Consider the following 19981-nt stretch of genomic DNA (forward strand, 5'->3'; position numbering starts at 1 on the left):
TTATTAATAATCGATTATAATAATTCCTTTTCATCTGACAAATACAATTTGATCTATGTTAGTCTCAGTTCGCGTAACACGTGCTGGAATTAAAATCAGGTTGATCAGCGGAATGTCGTCGCTTATTATGATTCAGCAGAAAGGCGCCAAGCGCCTCCGCAACGATCATTTCCTACCAGAGATTTAATCAGCTCGGTGTTGATGTCGTTGATGCATTCGAGGCATTTCAGCCACGTTCTCTCTTGGCTTGCCAGCAACCCCGTCGTATGTGCAAGCTTACGATAGGATAGCAGTCGCTTTATCTATATGCAAGCATGCGACTAAGCCAATCTCTCTATGTTCTCCCGCAGAATTACAGGCGAACAACGGTTCCCCAGGGAATTAAAGGACACCTTAGAGGTGTATGTGGTTTGGAAGATGTCACGATACTGAAACCACGGCAGACTACATCTGCCATTGTAACTTTACCCTGACGAATTAGCGTTTGATACATGTTTCCTGTCGCTCCGCCGCGTCGAACACCGTGTCAAATCACAATTCCGACAAACGGTAAACGAAGAATAGAACAGAAGACCTGATACTAGATCTCATTTATTTTCTATTTTTTTGTTTTTTATTTAGCGCTTACAATGAAAAATTACGATGAAAAATGTGGATTGTTAAAAGTAAATGCATCCAACAGGTTAGCATTTTTTATTACTATTCCAATTAGAGATATGATTCGTCTTTAATTAAAACAATATTATTCTCTTTAATGTTATTTTAAAGGGGTACAATATCAACGTGAACTATACGCGTAGAGCTATGTAATTGAAACAAAACAATATAGCTCTCGCTAAAGAACCAAAACTCATTAGAGAAAACTTATTAGAGAAAAGATAGAAAAAAGAAGCAAAAATGAATACTCTAACTTCTCTAAATAAATAAACGTTTGTATCACAAATAACGTTAAAGAAGACGGTTTAGAACAATAGGAAACTTACAAGAATTTCTACTTTAATTTCTAAATCGTAAATTTCCGTTCGGAACACTTTCAATTTCGTGTAATATTAGATGTAAATGTTACATTTCTTATTTAGGCGAAAGAAGCAATCAGCGAGTTCGTATAACTGCTTTCAAGTGAAATAGGGAAACTGTAGATAATTAAGTTTTCATTTGTTGAATTATTCGATTAAACAATCGCCACGCTGACAAACAGTTATGGGTGTGTAATTAATGCGGCGGTACATAATTTCGTTATTATCCAACGATCTGTTGGTTAATACGCGTCGAATGTAATAGATGAAACGTATGATCAATCGGTTATCCGATTTCTATCCAACAATAATTGTTAATTATTCCCTTATTTTTTGTGTTGATCATAACGAGAAGCAATTCGTTATAAATATTTTCGGGGAACGGAATTCGTAATCCGCATTTGTTCGATGACAAATTTATGGTTCTTAATCAAATAGGAGAAATGAAAACAAGAATTCTAAAGCATTATGATTTTGATGTATTGTAGGTGATTCATTTATTTGTGTTGTTCAACTTCAATTCAATTTAGCGATTTCGATGATTCGTTATCCGCTTGATTGAAACAGGATTGCTCTTTTTGAATAGAAATTGAAAGATTATTTACTTCGTCTTTATTATCTATATTTTGTTTAATCAAGAATATGTCGGTTTAATGATTTAACATAACACATTTTACATAGTAATGTTAAAAGTGTGTTATTTATCTCTTATTTTAGTTAGTGAACGTGGAAAAAAGTTCTTACGAAAAAAGATATTTTGTACGGAAATGTGAAAAAATTGCATCCTAGGTTAAAAGAAAAATAAGAAAATAGAAAATCAATAATTATAGGTAATAGAAAACGAGAAAGGTAAAGTATGCACGTAGTGAGAAAAAAGCTAAAAAAAAAAGTGGAAGAGGTGACCGTGTAAGACGTATACGGTAAAACAACAGAATAAAAAATTGAAAGGTAAACAGATGTTGGGATTAGAATGGAAAAGAAAGGAAATGAAAGAAGAAAGAGCAAAACGAAACGAAAGTTAAAGGGTAAATAAGAAATTACTGTTTACTCATCTGAAAATGCTTCGTATGATTTTGCGATTTTCACGATACAAAGAAAAAAGATAATAAACGTGAGAAAATGCACTTAAAGTATTTTATACGGGATGGAGTTGAAATTATCGTTGAAGTTACAAAAAAAGATTAAGGAAATGGCAAAACTATAACAGATCTAGAAGACAGAAAGATTTTAAATGTATTGCATTAAACTTGATAGAATTACGGCACTATGACATTTATGCAGTAAATATATCAATCACTTTATGTTTAAGGCCATGATTAATGTAAATTTGGTGTCGTTTGTTACTTCACGTGAAAGTGAGTCACGAGTAAGTGCCCGTGGCTTTACTTTTATAAACCAGCATTCGTTTAACTTTTCAAATGCAGAATCTTTTACCTAGATTTCAGGTGCTTTTTCTTTCCTCTCTTCCCATTTACGAAACTAACCGATAATTCCTATTCAACAACATAACTCCTGGAAAATTCTAATTGTGTCTTAATTAAAAACGCGACGCGTGTGCCTCTTAAATATCCCGAATGCAATCTTTCCTCGGAAAAAATTGCTTACGACTCAATTCATCTGCCCAAGAATGAAAACAAAACCGGAAGAAAGAAAATTCAGCAACGAAAAAAGCAGAAGAAAAGGAGAGGAAACAAATTAAAAGGACTACGCTTGCTAAACGAAGAAGAACACGGTGAAACGGGGAGAAAGACGACGACGACGACGACAACGACAAGGCCAAACAAAGAGACGCGGCAGAACAGAGAAAGCTCTAGCGGAGAAGCGTTGAGGGAAGCAAACATTAATGCGACCCCGTAGACCGCAGATGTTGCGCCAATTACAAACCTCACCCTTGCGCTTGAGTGTCTCACTCGCTCCTTAAAGCCGCGACAGTCGGAGGAATACGCCGTATTCCGACTTACGAGCCCGATGTCGCATATCTTCCTGCCTCCAGCTCTTTGTCTTTTCCTCCCGTGTTCCTTCTACTCATCGACGACGACTTAGGTCTCTGTGTATGTGCAGCTTACATGTAGCGCCGGAGGCGTGGGGATAGCACGGCCCGCCAACGAGACACGAATTTTCGAAAAGGCTCTCGCACTTTGTTAGATTAAATTTAGCACAAGGCGCAAAAGGACGATCTCTCGGTCGTTCTCTCTTTCTTTGTCGTTGACGACGGTGTTACAACGGGAAGAGGAAGGGGCTAGGCTAGACGGTTCGGCGGGTCGCCCATGATCCTTCGAAGGAGAAAGAGGAACGGTCGAGACGGAACAAGGATGCCAGGTACCAGGGGAAAAACGGGCGGAAGAGAGGGAGGACACCGAGTACGCCGGTGGCTGATATTATTCTTGGGTCTTCCTCGCTGGAGCATTATTAGTTCTGGCGTGTTAGCATACATGAAATATTGATGTTACAGAGAGCCCACCCTTCGTGCTGTCCCAACTCCGATCTCCTATGCTCCTTGGTCCCACGTCTCTTTAGATTTTACACGTATACGAGCATCCGCTTGTACTTTCGCGACTTCTCTTTTACTCGTTGTCCGCGCATACTTCTCGTTTCTTTTCTCGTCGACTCTTTGTCGACGATTTTTACGGCTTTTAAGCCCCTTCGCTGTCGTAATCCGCTTCTTGCTCGTTTTACCACCGTTTTTGGAACTCCACGGTCGAAGGGATTGAATTTCTTGGCTTTGACACGCGCAAGGTTGTTGGTTTACCTTCTACTTGTATTTATATCTGTATCAGGACCTTTTATATTAATTTGATTTAAGGATCGTTTAATTAATTTACATTAAGCGATTTCGATGTGGAACTGACTATAAAATATGAAAGAATACCAAATGTTCGATGTCGAACGCATTAAATAAATCTCTCTTACTTTTACTTTATTTAAAATTCATTAGAACTTCTAGCGAATTAATCCTTTTAATTAGTTATATGGGGGGAAATAAAATAAAACTGTCAACTTCATAATGAGAGTTCTTAATATTTATGTCGGTACTGTGATTTAAATCGCAAAGTATGGTCAGAGACGTTGTAATGTGATTACAATGAAAATAAACAGGAAGTCGCAGAATAGAAGAGAAAGCGGGAAAGTGAAATCACGGGTAAACTACCCCATTGGTTACGGAGTTAATTGAGTTTTCGAGCTTCTTTGAGGCGCTTAAGGCGTGTTGTTCCGTTCGTTAGATTTATCTTAATACGGCGAGTCCCGAAACATCCTAACTCCTTAAAGCCACCATTAAAGCCGCGATCGATTTCAAGGATTTTCGGTGCAGGTTGCGTTGGTTAACAGCTGAGTTAATTACTGGAAATTTAGAACTCGTCGCGAGGGAATTCCTTACGCTTCAACGAAGTCGTTTGATCTGCAATTCTGATTGCATATCCATTTTGATTATTTGTTCGATATTAAAAATGTTACAATATTTTAAACAGGGAAGTCGAAGTATGTTGAAATAACATTTGCAAAAATAATCTAATTCCATCTATCGAATATGTTATCCGGTAGATTTCTCCTTATTTCGTTGCTAACTGTATCACGTTATTACATTTTTGTTGCATTTCCGCCTCGCTACACCCGTTTCCTCTTTCCCTTGACTTTCCCACGGGAAGTGTCTGAGTGATCGATGTGTTCTTCGAAAAAAGATCAAGATTGAAGAGAATACGTTTCGCCAGTAGACTTTCAGAGGAGGAACTTTTTTGTCATTTGCATTTACTTTTCTCCAAATAGTATGAAATTTGCATGTGTCTGATCTGTTAATCCAACATTGCGTCTCTTTTCGTTTTCAATTGTTCGTAGGATTCGGATCGTATCCTAATTTTAAAAATAAAGAAAAAGATACATAAAATATAACATCGTTCCGAGTTCTGTATAATATTTCAATCGCGCATTTGACATCCGAATATATTTTGAACAATTCATAAATGGGTTTACCTGATTTCATATTTTTCTCGTTGTGAATCGTCAGCGAGCTTGGATTTCCGTAAATAGAGTTATTCATTTCAGCCATCAGCTCCCAATCTGTACAGAAAATGGCATTTTATAGCAGTTCCTCCAGGGATTTTGTGTGAAATAAATATCTGAAACGTTTGGTCGCTAACTTTGTTGCCTTTTAAACGAAATATACATGGTTGTTGAAGCTTTGCGACATTCGTTGTATAAATAATAGATCGCTACCATTCGAATGGCGGTTGGCAACTAAATTAGCTTTCTTAAAGAAACTAACAGAAGTTAAGCCGCTTATGAGATCCGTGTGCAAAGGTGCAGGCAAACGCATCAATTGACCATGCTTTCAACATTTCTCTTGCAAAATCTATTTAGTTACGCGGAATTTATTCAGTCTTGACTGTTAGCTGCTTCTGTGCAGAAGGAGTAGAAATTAACAAAGTTTATTAATGCTAGAGGGAATTTTAAATGTAAGGCTTAGGAATATGATCTGCATGATTTCCATAAAAATTAAGTTTAAGTTAAATCGATCGAAAAAAGTTGCAAACGTTGCATTGATACAGTGTTAAGCCTTAATCGGTTGAGTTTTGATTCTACTTAAATCTACTTCAATCGTTACAATTCATCTATTCTTACACTAAGACATGGGACGCAAACGTAGATTGCATATAGAAAAGGAGGGTAAGGATAAAAATAGAAACGAAAAATGGGGAAGAAACATCCAATGTCTCGAAGGAGAAGGTCCTTGAAGCGGTATCGAAGAAAAATGAAAACATGCGGGGCTGACCTCGTCCGCGGGATAAAATATTATTTTCTCCGCGATTAAGGGAGGTTTACGAGCTTACCTTTCTTCGGCATCTCCGTGGTAGATGGGCTTGGGCTGGTACTTGGCGGTGAAGACACTGCAACGAAAGAAATAAGTTTTTATTTTTAATTAAAGTTTCTTCCTTCGTAGTAGGCGCGAAGCCCGTTTGAAGCAACACTGTTAAGAGGAGGATAGTTGGTCGGCAACCAGCGATGCAAGCAGAGAAGACAGTGGAATGGCATGAGGGTTGACTCGAAACCTGTACGGACCGTTATGGATTGCGCCACCTGTTACTAACTTCACCCTCAAACGTATTAGCCACCGTGCCGTCGGCCAGGCCGCCCAACCTCCACATCATATCTTACACGCTACCTACCCACCCTACTCTCTCCAGAGCCCCTTGCCACGCTTCTCCAACTTTGTCGCCCGTATCGAATATAGTTGAATAATTATTCCTAATATCGTCATACGTTCTGTGTGTTTTTCGTCGTCGTAACGTTGCGTCATCGTAGGAGAATAGTCGCACGATCTAAGTAGAAATTGCATCTGGTTGTAGATTATGCTATCTTCCGCATCAGTGATCTGGTAATTGTAGCAATAAGAATACCATTTTATTTATAATATTTCATTATTTCATTTTATTATATCAGAGTTGGAAGAGCTGTCATTACATTCTCTTGATAACTCATTTCCAATTAAAGCCGAAAACGATTCTTCTTTGGAGAAGATATATTTATTAAATATATACAGCAACCTAATATATATTTATATATATTTATACATATTAGATTTGTATATCAGTGATGTTTGTTTCGTTTTGTTTGTGGACTGTTTATTTCCTACAGTTTGGAATATAGTATATCTACAAGATATAGATATACCAGAGGATGGTATGAACGAAACAAGGATTTTTTCAAAATCGAATATAATAGTAGTATAATAGTAGAATGATTTGCTTAATAGTAAAAGTGAGAATTTCTTAATACTAAAGAATAGTATAGAATAAAAGTATCTTCCATTTTATCACTACGGATTAAATGTTGGAGCAAGTATTTTACGAGTTATTCAGAATGTCTTTTACGTATAGGAGAACTTTTTCTACTTTTATCATCTGCATAAAAAATAGCTTATAAAACTTTAAACACGGATACGTCTCTTACATCTCTAACTAGTATAATATATTAAAATCCTTTTCAGCTTTTCTCCTTTCTCGTTTGCTTAAACTTAAAAATGTTTTAACTTTTGAAACGATTCCCTAATTAAATATTCGATCATCTAGCTCGCGAGTTTCAAATGTGAAAACATTTTTTGTCTGTTTAACCAAAAACTAATTGGCAACTGGAAACTGTGTTTTACTTTTGTGATATTTATGCAGCAGTATAAATGCAAACTGTTTTGGAGTCAAACTCTTTATCGAATGTTGTCGAAACTTGAACAAGACCGATCAAACATCGTGGAAGGAAATCGTCAGAATTACTCGTGCGGAATTCCGCGCTAGGCGCGAACAAACTAACTTACCGCGTCGTCACAGTGACGCGTTCACCGCAGAAAAGTCATCGTTATTTGTCACGGAACGTTGAGCGATTGCCCGTGTGTGGAAGGTACATGTCACTGAGATACTTGCATGCTACAGAAGGTAAATAGGATAGAATGACGAAGTATGCCTCTTGCGAAACGTATTTACGCGCCTGAATATACATAATGCAACTTCGTGGTTGCTCTTTTCATCACGAAATCACTCCCAAATTATTTTCTAGCTTAATTGAAATTAAATTATTTTCTCGGATTTTCGAAGTAGCGGTTCATTTTCTTGACCATAGTTTATTCATTGCTCTGTTCTTATTTTTCGTATCAATGTAAATAAAATATGATATTTTCTTAGCATTTTCTATTTGTGTCTTGTCTGCCTCCTTTATTCTCTTGTTCTTTCTGTGATGGAGAGCGATCAATATTTGATTTTTCAGCTTCGATGTAAAATAGATTAGAATTTTTATTTGGTAATTTATTTCCATCGAGCTAGCAGTAATTCGACAGTGTACAATTACAAGAATTATTAAACTGTAATAACACTACCTACTTATTGTTAGATATTGTAAATTCAATATTTGAAAGAACTGTGATGAGAAAATTAATAACATTAATTAATTTCGTGTGTTTTTATGCTTGAACTTTGATGACACGTACATCAAGTTTCATATTTAGCGTCGAGCTGTATTAAACTTATCAAATTAATGTTGATGTTAAATCATCTGAAAAATATCTAAGGCTTAAACTTTGAAGCTTTAGTACAATACATACGCAGTGAGTTACTTCGAGTGTTTCTCTAGGACTCTAGAATATATAGGTAAATACTTCATCAGTGAATTTTAAGGTTATATTTTTATTTGAAAGGAGAAGTACGTACATCAATACGTATTTATTTTGTTTACAGGCATTTTTACTATCTTCTTCCATAATTTCTTCAATTTTTTGCTACACGAATTTAGTGATATTTTCTATACTTAACACAAAATATGGTCATTTTCCCTATATTAATCATGATTAATCTAAATAACTATAATATAGTTATAGAAATGATATCACTCATACATGTCTGTCTAGAGTAGAGTGGATTTTGCTTCACGAATATAGACGTGCACATGGCCAAAAGAATTAAACCTATACAAGTAAAAGAACAAACGAAATTCTCGATTAATTCTGGAACGAAATCGCAAAAGCAACAAAACGAACGGATGGAGGAGACATACGATGTAGAAAATTATTTAAATCCCCTTCGCCACTTTCAATTAGTTTTCATCGCGACACGTCACGATTATCGATCTCCCCGTTTTAAAAGGCATGGTTTTATTATTCAGACAGCGTTTCAGACAAATTAACGAGTTTGAATGGTCGTGGCCACTAGAATATTTTCGTACGACATGTCGACTAACATCATTAACATGAAATATGCATATACTTATTATCCATAATGTTAGAACGTTCAAAGCACAAATTCATCGCGATGAATTATCTTTTTGCGCGCATTATCGTGTCTCTCGCAGATTTCTGTCGTCGATGTCGTTGGTGAAACAGTTCCGCTTGATCAATGGTCAACCTTTTATCGCGAAAAAATCAATCGTTTAGTTACTTAGTAATTAGTTGGTTGAATGCGACCCACTTTGTAACTGACCGCAAAAGTTGCACTGACCACTTTAAGTTGATTCTTTCGTAACACTTATAATCGCATAGACGCGTGCCACTCGACGATAAGCCTAAGCAACGGCAACAGGAAAGCGAGCTTTGCTATCCCTGACAACATTAATCGTACCTCCTCGACCTGTTCTTTAATTGTAAAATATGATATCTTCAAACTGAGAGATAGTAATCCCGTTTTCTTTTTACTCTATTTTATTCTATTTTAATTGTTAATAATTATATAATTTTAATTGCACGCTGTTCGATAATTCTTATCTGCTAAGGCTATCGTAATTACAAACTGTTTTTAGAGAAGACTTGATCATAAGAAGGATAGGCTGGATTATTGATTTATGAAGATTTGTAATCGTTCGAGGGAAAAGGAGAGTAGATCTATGAGATGAGATAATCAGTCTTATTTATATTGTCATGGTGATTTTGAAGGTTAATTTCAGTGACGATAAATTTTTTCTTATTCAAACTCAACTATACTACGAATACGTACAGTCATAACTTTTTCTTTTTTTTGCAACCTTTGTACTGTAAAATTTCAAATCTACGCTATTCATTTTTGAAGAGTAAATTCTGAAAGTTTTTAATGACTTTAAAGGCCTGATTCCATAATATATTTTCACAAAAAGCACTTTCAAACAACGGTGCAGGATAATATCACAACTCACAACACACAAAAAAAAAGGTATCAGAGTGTGAAAAGCTTTAAGACAGCTCTTTCGTTTGCATTATATTGTATATAGATTTCTCATTACCAAACTTTTTAGTCTGTCGCAAATGAATAAAGAAAAGGTTGGAGAGAAATATATCGGTATTTTTTTCAGTATTAAACTTTCCTACAAATGTTTGAAAATGGCAAACCTATAATTTTGTTAACAGGAATACCTGGAAACCTTTAATTTTCTTTGTCTGAAATTCATCCAATAACAGAATTTTCTTCTTCATATCAAATTTTTTATAAGTTATTAATTTTTCGATATATCCTTTAACATAAATAACATATTCAATAATGTATTCTCGACAAGTTATATTGATTTTTATGCGAACTAAAATTTCGAATCGCGATATGTTCGAGTACCAGAATATTTGGATCATAAAGCTTCCAATAATAATGGAGGTTTTTTTATCGAGAAACGAAGCGAATTCGAATTCTCGTAGCGAAGATAAAATATTTTTACACAAACGATATAAAATTCGATATAGAAAATATCTTTATATTCGTGCTACTACAATATTAGTGTAATACCAAATATATGTTTATAAAAATATGGTATTATTATCATTTGTGGTATTTTAAAAGACTAAATAGTAATATTTTACTTGACTATTTTGTTAATAGGAAATTTTCTAAATAAAGAGTAATTAACGTAGAGTTTTGAATGTACTATTTTTATGGGTATAATACGAATCGTATGTATAAGAAATAGCGACACGAGTCACGCGAATTCTATCTAAATGCAATCTGTTTTTCTGTTTAATTTAGTAATAAGAATAAAAGAAGTTATAATCGCGCAAAGATAACAGCGTGGTGGATATAACTTCATTTATAACCGCAAGAAATTTGTCTTTATTTTTATTCTTTTCATCTTTTCTAACAGTAATATTGATATAAGATATATTTCAATATGCAAAATTATTAAAATCAACGCACGAAATGTTATACATGCATATATGTATATGCTTCGGGTAAAGATTGTGTTTTCCATGATTATGGGCAGATTATCCAATTTGAAGGGTAGCACAGGATCGTTTCGACGCATGGATATAAATAGGCAAGGGGAAAAATTCATTTATCATTTTTGCGAGTCGTCGACGGGAAGAAGAGGCATTAGACTGCGAGAGAAAGACGAGGACGAAGAAAAGGGAAACGGGAGGCGCGGAAAGACATTGGAGGAACGAGCAACGGTAGAAGCCGAGAGAAATAGAGTGAAGACTTCTCATTTTGTACGTGGCTGAGTGGCAGACGGAAGGAAGGAGCAGAAAAAAGATACGAAAGAAAAGGAGATGGAAAGGAGAGAAGACAGACAGAGAAATATATACAGTCGAGCAGAGACTTTTCACTTTTGATTTATCGCGCCAACTTCTATTTCTCCCGGGAGATATTAAAACCCGTTGTCCCGGCAATTTAACTTTGCCCACCTGATTGATGATTGAACCAGCCAACGCGTCCTCTTCTTTCGTTGCACTGAATTGCTCATTAGATGCAATTAATAAATCGCCTTCTTTCAAATAAACAAAACTACCTATTGGAGATTATTTGATACTTCTCTTTTTACATCCCTGCGCAATTTGCGCAGTTGTCAATTGCTTGTTTCGCTTTATTCTATTCGATCGTAAAATATGTTATCACGATGTCGATGTGAATTCAGTTACGATCTAGCTTTTAATTTGATAATCTGCAAACACAGAAAGAATCGATATCAAAAAATCCTTTCAAACATTTTTAGGAAATTAGTATTTGGTTAAATTTCACGGGGATAAAAGTAAGATAAAGTGAAGAATAAGATTCGAGAAAGTTGAGGAAAGAAGGAAAAATGAAGAGGACAATTCGTGAAGTTTACACGCCACACGCGACTATTTCGAAGTTCTGGCGAGGTAAGGTAAGCGAACTCGTTAAAATCTTAAGGCGCCTTAATTAGTCTAATAGCACCATCCTTTTTCGTCGGTCCATCAGCAACTTTCCAACCATCGTTCCATTCAATTTCTTCTTCGCGTTTCTCGCAACGGATCTGGAATCTGTTCAAATATTGCCCAGTGTACTAATTCCAATTAGTGTATTTTGTCTGTAACAGAACCCCTTGTCTCACGTTCTTTTTGTGGAAAGAGGAAGGAAAGGTGACAAGAATGTTTTCATGGACACGGAGAGTAACGGTGCGTGTGGTAGAGTCGAATGTTACTTTATGTGTGCTAAGTGAATATAAATTGGGAATTAAATCGCGCCATAATCAGCTGAACGTCGAGAAATGTATGACGTGCTTGAGAAAGATGAAGAAAAAAGGACCTTTAAGGCTGAAAGATATGAACCCCTTTCTCTTTGCTTTTTGCATTTCTTTCTTTTGAGGTGTTTGCAAGTAAATAAAGGTAATAAGAAAAAGTAGTCAACTATTATAGAAATTAAAAAGTGTACACTATTCACAGAAACACATAAACGAGATATCTAAAGATATATTTTCAACATTCGATTCTAAAATCAAGTATCGTCTTACATCTTTATCATATTAAATTCACGTGAATTATTGTTAAAAGTAAGAACATAACGCGACCGAAAAAATGGCTATTCGATTGATAAAAAAGTAACCAGTTAAAGGACTTCCTAATATTTCAATAAGTACAATAAATATCCGGTCCAGGTCGGGGAACTGTATCATCCTGGCAACTGGCGGCCGGGTCCTCTAATAAAAAGCCATACATTTATCACTTTTATCCGCGCTTTATCATACGTACCGCCATGAACTCATAAAACTGCATTATCCTTGTACGTGTGCAGGAACTCGGTTTTTATCGGCCAGGCCGATGAAATTCACCCCATTCTCTCTGTTCCCCTTATCACTAGTCTGTCCCTTTTTTCGCTCTGCATTGTTTACCATTACTTGCCTCATATCGATAAACAAATTTCCTCGTTCATACAAATCAAATTATGCGGAGGTTTCATGAAACAACAGTTCAAATTATGGGGAACTGTTTGATAAGTTCGGTTGTCTTTTTTTTTCTAAAGGAAAGCAATAAACTTTTCTATCTGAGACTTCATTCGTCATCATCTCCACATTTCATTTCAACGATTGAGTAATATCGATCAAACTATTTTCGATGAGGAATGATTAAACGTGTAGATTGTAGTCAAGCATTACACATAACAATTTTTATATTTTTTGATAGCAGAGGAAGTCGAACGATCGAATATCGAGTGAATAGCCTATTTCCATTCTTCCCAAAGAAACCGTATAATAAGTGGTTCTCTGAAAAATTTACCTGGTTTCCTATCTACAAACTATACAAGCTTCTATCATCAAGGAAAGTTTCCATAATTGACTTTGTTCATATTTACAATATGTAGGTAATTTTCCTATTGCGTTTATTGGCGATTTTCTAATGATTTAATAATTAGATCTGACAGTGTTAGCTCTCGTTTCGTGCAATTTATTATGCTTTCAGTGTGAAATTAGAGGAAAATTCCGAAATTCGAAATATCTCATAACGCAATACTAATATTTGATCTACTATAACTTGATGAAATATCTTGTGGGTCAACAATATGCTAATATTCTCGTAGGAAATTTCTTATTTGAAAGTGTTTACTTAAATCTATTCCTTGTGTATTATGATATTTTAATATATTCATAAATATAATATAAAATTTATATATGAAATTTAATTAGTACAGAATTACTCTCTAATGAGCTGTTACGTTAAAAGCGATTCGGGAATAGATTTTATGTTGAATTTCAACCATATCGGTATTTTATCCAGATGTTCTATTTGCGTAGTTAAATGATATATCAATCTGAATAAATGTATCAATCGGAAAATGTTGACGATGCCCTGTTGAAACCAATTCTAAATTATACGTTTCGGAGACCAAATTTTCGACCATTTAATGCAATGGCGAGAAACAATTCAGTTTAAAGTGGTCTATTTATAGAGGCGTTAGTCGAAAAATTATCAATTGCATTCGTTTCGTTGTAATCCCAATATGTACATCTTCATTCATCTATTGCTTTAGACATTTTTAATCTAAATGAACTATATTACACTCTAGATATATTTTATTACTATCGTGCATAATACATATAATATAACGATATATAGTAAATAAATTGGAAATTAGGAGGTTTGCAGGAAAGGTGACCATAAGCTCTGTTTAATAAGCGTAGTTAAGTTGTAAGTGAATTTAGATTTCGAAACGAAAATTGAACACGGTGATACGTAATTACTTTAGTGGTTTGGAAAGTTTGTCATCTACCAACTGATTGTTTTACTTTCCATCAATTTAATTTTCATGTTGATTCTATCTATTACCACCTAAAGTTATAATTCCGTTTCAAAACGTTCAGTTGACCCTAACATACAGACGAATTTTGCACTAATGTTGACTGTAATGTTTAACGAGTGTTTTACACTTGCTACTGGAGTACTGGTGTTAAGCAATGGAATTTGATAATGTAAAATAACTGAAAGAAATTGCAACGTTGACGCTTAATTGATTGGACTGTTATTCATTTTCTCCCACTTTGTCTACACTTGTGATCTATTCATCTATTCATCCACGTCTATTCGTTTCTATTATGAAATATCATTATTTATCCAATAACAGATATCCTCGAATCAGTTTCCACAAACTCGACCCTTTCAATCATCAGTCTGAACTATTAAACTTTGCACGGGTCTATCTCAAATTTTGCCTTCGATCAATCATCAGTAACGTTTCCACAAAATCATCAACGAACCTTCATTCTGATGAAGGTACGTACAAACTATTGGACCAGCTGATTTTCTTCCTCATCCCAATTGGGAAACATAATTCCCAGGTCCGATGATGCCGCAATAGCGGCAGGCCGCGATCGTTAACCCGAGCGTGCACAGGGTGAACGAGATCGCCAGGAAATAATTTGGCCGAACGTCGTCGTCATCGAATCAGCGGCCGTGATAGGACAACCAGGAAATTGCCAGCTTCGTTACTCGCGAAATATGTAATCGAATATCTCGGAACAATGGTGGATTGTCGCTGCCTTATGGAGATGCCTTCTGTTCACGTCTGTAATTACTCGTAACGGAATTCCCTGTTGACGTATCGACGGAAGATAGCTGTTTCATTCAATTAAATGACAGCGAATACGCGATGAAAAGCAATTATATCGGCTAGCTATACCAGTGAATTCGTACATCAGCGATCTAGTTACTAGTATTGTTATAAGTATTTATAAGTTCTCGATATAATTAAAATTAAGAAATAAATTAATTGATGTGAAACGGAAATTACTTTTATTTCAGAGACATATTATATCTATATTATATCTTTGCGTCGCGTCGTATTTATCATGGCTACTCGAATATCTCTTGATCGCGATGCGACATCCCTCTTTGATAATTACCGACCCGCGTCCCTATTCACGTTCCTCGCGCCGCATCGATCTATTAACTTGTCACTGGTGTCTACTGAAAGGTGACAGGAAGCTACTGCTGCATCCTGCGTGAACTAATTATTAGCAGTCGTTACGAAGATAGTGTGTACGCCGAAGATGTCGAGAATGGATAACAGGATCTGTGGTACGAATTAGATCGCCACGAAATTTGCGTCATGGCTTTGCTAATGGAGATTAGACGGAACATCTACTGAAATTGCGACGTTTGCTAAATGAGAATGGTTTTTAACACGTTGATCGATGAAAAGACATACAAAAAGAACAAATAAGATCAAGAGATCACGTTAGGAGGCTTAATTGCAATTTACATTCTACGATCATCCCGGATGGCCGCAAATTTTATCTGCGCAAATTGCTATCACCATCAGGCGATTAAGTGCGCATTCTCATCGAATGACATCGGTCGAAGGACTAAGAGCATAGATGGATGCTTAAGAGAGGCCAAAATAGTCCCGAATAGGGAGAAGGAGACGCACTCGAGAAGGTGGGGAATTAGTATGCGGTGGCTGTCGCACACCCCTCGACGATGGCGACGACGCGATGTCAACGGCTTTCTACACCTTTCGCCCGACCCTGGACCAGCCAGACTAGACCGTTAATTTTCCATCCCGTGACTCCAATCAATCTTACGGCCGTCACCGGCTCTCCCGTATGACGATGCCCTCGTCGCCTCACCTCTGGCTTTGATACGTCATTGCCTTCCACCACCCCGTTTTCCCTCATTTCCGCCGTGATTTCTGACACCGTCACAGAGAATTCGCTAAATATCCGAAGACATGTCGTTTGTCCGTAGTGACACGTCCACGGAAACGGATTTCGAATGACCATCCATTACAACACCGTCATGCTTGTCGTTTATTGTTGGACTTTGAACGTTTGTTACGACTCATCGGCAGTGTCAGGGACATGGAAAAAAGATAAAGCAGCGATCTGGCCAAATCTGGCGTAGAAGTTTGCGTTTGCGTCATCACGCATAATAATTTTGTTAGTCGTTGACAATAAATGTTGAAAAATGATTCATCCAATTGCATAATGGATTTAAAGAATCATTCAGAATATATTTATTTGCTTTTCTTCTCTTATCAAGGAATAATTAGTGAAAAAGCTTTTCACTATTTTGTTACTTTCGAATTTCTACTTGAAACTTGATAAACTACTGGTTTCTCGTTTCCATCTACATGGCCGAGCAATAATTAGAAATACATTCACGTGGCTAGAAATAGTTTGTCAATTATTGTGTCGCGCCGTTAATTCTTTAGCTTAATCTACGATCGATTCGATGGCTCGCCCAGTTCGATGACCTAACAGTACATGGCTTTTCCGTGTCTCACATTTACCTCGATAAGTCACCTACGACCTACGATCTAGATTTTCATCATGCGTTCACCGCTTTCGTTACAACGGGAACACGGCCGTGGATGAAGCGTAAAACGCATTCTGTCACGTTGTTTGCATGCGTTTGCCAAAATCCAATTATTGATATGAAAGGTTCGTGCGTCGTACGAGAAATTGCTCCAACTTTTTCGCCATTCTCTGGTACAATGCGTCATCGATAATCGATAGTAATGAGTTTTAAGTACTGTTTTTTGTTTTCAGATGTCTTTCCACGCGATTCTATTTCTGTTTCATTCAATTAACAATCAACGGTGAACGTTTGAAGGACGCATAGAAATGTTTATACTATCCTTTGTATGTTTATGACGACACGGTTTGCTTTCCATTTCGAATGGATTTCATTGAACACGGTACAGTTACAGAACTTTCGGGTTTAATTACCAATTCTACCATCTGACGCGTCTCATTCGTCGACGAAACAATATTTATCCGCAACATTTATCCGCAACATTTACCTCCGTTTTGCAGTGACCGATCTTGCGATATATGTTATAAAAATTGCAATTGTAGTGGATTTTTCCTTTCAAGTTCCATTTACGAATTACACAATAGGCATGATGTAATGTTGCGTTCATTTCTAAATAATAATAAATAATATATAAATCCTTCTAATAATAATAATAAATATAATATAAATAATAATATAATAATAATAAAGTACATATATAAAGTTCGCTCAAAACGAGGCATTTGCGTAACGAGTGTGTTTTGTATAACTAAATGTTTATTTTATTAAATCATGGAAATTCCGAAAATTAATTTAGTTAATGGTAATCCGCATAATTAGGAGCTGCGAAATTTCTTCCTATTGCAATATTGTCGTACTAAAAGCAGTAGTCTGTCAAAATAATCTGGGAAATATTTCTTGCACTTATTCCTTTCAAACGCTGATCGGTCTGACCAAAGTCTGACTACTTCCACTTCTTGTCATCAGCAGATCAACAATACCATCTATCCTCTTACAAAAGTTCAATATTTCTCGCATTGGCATAGTGGCATACTGTCATTTTATGGCAGAAACAGATCTTTTGCCGCTTTTAAATGTCTCATCATTGTTCTTCGTGTAATAGATTCGTCACAAATAAATAAATAATGGGTATTAACTTTATGTGTTCTGCTTGTTGATTGTCTTTTCGATAGTCTTTTTCTCTTTAATAAATGACAAATTAATAACATGGGTAAAACTGGCTATTATGAAATTGTTCCGAATAACCTTCCACCTTCCAGGTAATTGCTATCCAATTTCGCAAGTATGCGAGAAGCGAAGACGAAGGAAGGTGGAAAGAGTCTCTTCAACTTTGCCAAGTTCGCCTTGAATATCGCGGGACACGCGAAGATAATTCACGGAAAAGTCGGAAAAGAGATAACTTCGTCTCGGCGATGTCGAGAACGTACGCTATGGGTTCGTCTAATTTATCGAGTATAAGGATGGAAGACGAACGACGGAGGTTCCCTCGAGTTATTAGTCCTGCTTAACCAAGGTGATTGACACGACAAAAGTTACCTAGTACAAATTTTTAGCTGACAATTTAGATTAGGTAGGATTTCTGACGTATACAACAAATTTATATAAAAAAGTCCGGGTAGAAGACACGCTGAAATCACTCGAAGCTTCGCAGCGAATATTTGCGGCAATGAACAGAAAAGTAACAAAGCATCTGGAGAGAAATAGAAAGGGGAGATGCAAGATAGAAGAATGAAATTAATTCATTTGAGTGTATATAGAGTTTTCAAACCAGGTCAGAATTTTAATGAGAGAGTAAGGAAACCTGTGATTCGATCGATAATGGTTGCAAACTTTATATTAAACATTTCTTGTATTTCGTTCGCAACATTAAACTGTAATTATCATATTCATATCGTGTATCCGTATATAACGTACGAATATATCATATTCGAAATTATCATTCGATGGATCTCTGCGTTATAAGATTTTTTATTTAATCGAAATTGTTTCCGGCGGTAAAATCTGCTAGAAAATTCATGCTGGCTGTATGGGAAACGTAACAGGTTAATTACTAAATTAGACGTCAAGGTTTCAGATTCAAACGTCCGTAGCAGCAAGTTGTAATTTATGCTGAAATAATTACTCGTTCTGGTTACTTAACACCATGTACGCACCTGCACTCCGAGCTCACAGCAAATGTCAAGAAAGCTGTAGTTCTACAAGAAACTTTGCTTGAAAGAAATCTATTATATCATATCGGACAATTTTTTAGCGAGAGATATAAAAACAGAAAGAAAAATGTAATGTATCTTTGAAAAATGAATATTTTCCTTAGGGAATAATATTTGAATTATATAAAATCAAAGTATATTTTGTATTACTCTTTAACTTTTGTACAATGTAGGAAATACTTCACTTTTTAACGTGTCAAATTATGCTATTTTGTTAAAAAAGTTTACGTTAAAATAAAACAGCCATCAACTAATTTCACTTCATCGCTAAACCGTTCCAATATAACAAAATTACCAAAATTATCGTAGCGAATACTTGCGTGAAGGCGAAAGGCAGACGTTTGCGATTTACGAAATTACAAAACAGCCGTTAAGAGCTATTACGGAGACAACCGGGGAATCGATGCTCATGGTCGGCGCGCAACGAAACGTGCACAAGCAACGGCGTAATTTTAAGAATTGCTGCTACAAAGGGCGATCGAGACGAGCAAAGGCGAATAAATTTCTTTGTCTCACCATGCGAAAAGGAGAAAGGTCGTAAGTTAACATACGAAGAGGAAGAACACGAGTCGAGCGATCGTTTGAACTCATTCGAAACAACAATTACGAAAGCTACCATGGCACAATATCCGCCGCTGTCTAGACATGTCGTTGTCGTTCAGTTGTCGTCTTCACGTAGAATTTTACCATACGTCGATGTACCGAATAGTCGTCAATGATTGCATGGCACGATAATGTTTTTAGTATTATGTATAGATTAATAAAGCGCAACTATTATGAGACTATTATTATGCAGCAATTGGAATTTTGATGCTAGGCATTTTAAAGAATTTTATAGATATGCACCTTTTATAGAGTTGCATTTCTACAACGTTGTTGGTGAATAAGTTTGACGAGTATGGAGTGTGACTCACAAACGGAAAAAGATAGAAAGGAGGAACACGCTAGGAAATAGAAGAATGAGAGACTAATTTGGGAAAATGAATTCCTGCATGGATTGAAGTTGGAGAACACGAGATCTTTGAGGGTAGTAAATGACAGAACCGCGAACACACAGTTCGTAGAAATGTTATTCCGATTTCGAGTAAGTTTGCGCAATGAATTTGGATTCATAATTTTTGTGACGTTATAGGAGACTCGACATGTTGAGGAAACAGCGGCTGGTTGTTAAACTTCGGATACGCCTCGGGTTGAATCATGGCTCGCGTACCTCTTTCGTTCCAGCTTCCTCCGCGCGCATGTTAAAGAGGAAGCGTTGCTTGTTTTGACATCTCCTTTTATCA

At 36.1% G+C, this 19981-nt stretch overlaps 1 protein-coding gene across 1 annotated transcript in view; it reads right to left on the reverse strand.

Annotated features, from left to right (window-relative positions):
* LOC132908340 (lachesin-like) overlaps positions 1–19981 on the reverse strand; it is a 205064-nt gene that overhangs the window by 18454 nt on the left and 166629 nt on the right. Inside the window, exons 8-9 of the mRNA XM_060962282.1 lie at positions 5840–5896; positions 4983–5069 (exon numbers count right to left, since the gene is read on the reverse strand). Of these exons, the coding sequence (XP_060818265.1) occupies positions 4983–5069; positions 5840–5896 (144 nt within the window). The remainder of the gene's footprint in view (positions 1–4982; positions 5070–5839; positions 5897–19981) is intronic.

Source organism: Bombus pascuorum, chromosome 6, assembly GCF_905332965.1.
Source record: "Bombus pascuorum chromosome 6, iyBomPasc1.1, whole genome shotgun sequence".
Lineage (NCBI taxonomy): Eukaryota > Metazoa > Arthropoda > Insecta > Hymenoptera > Apidae > Bombus > Bombus pascuorum.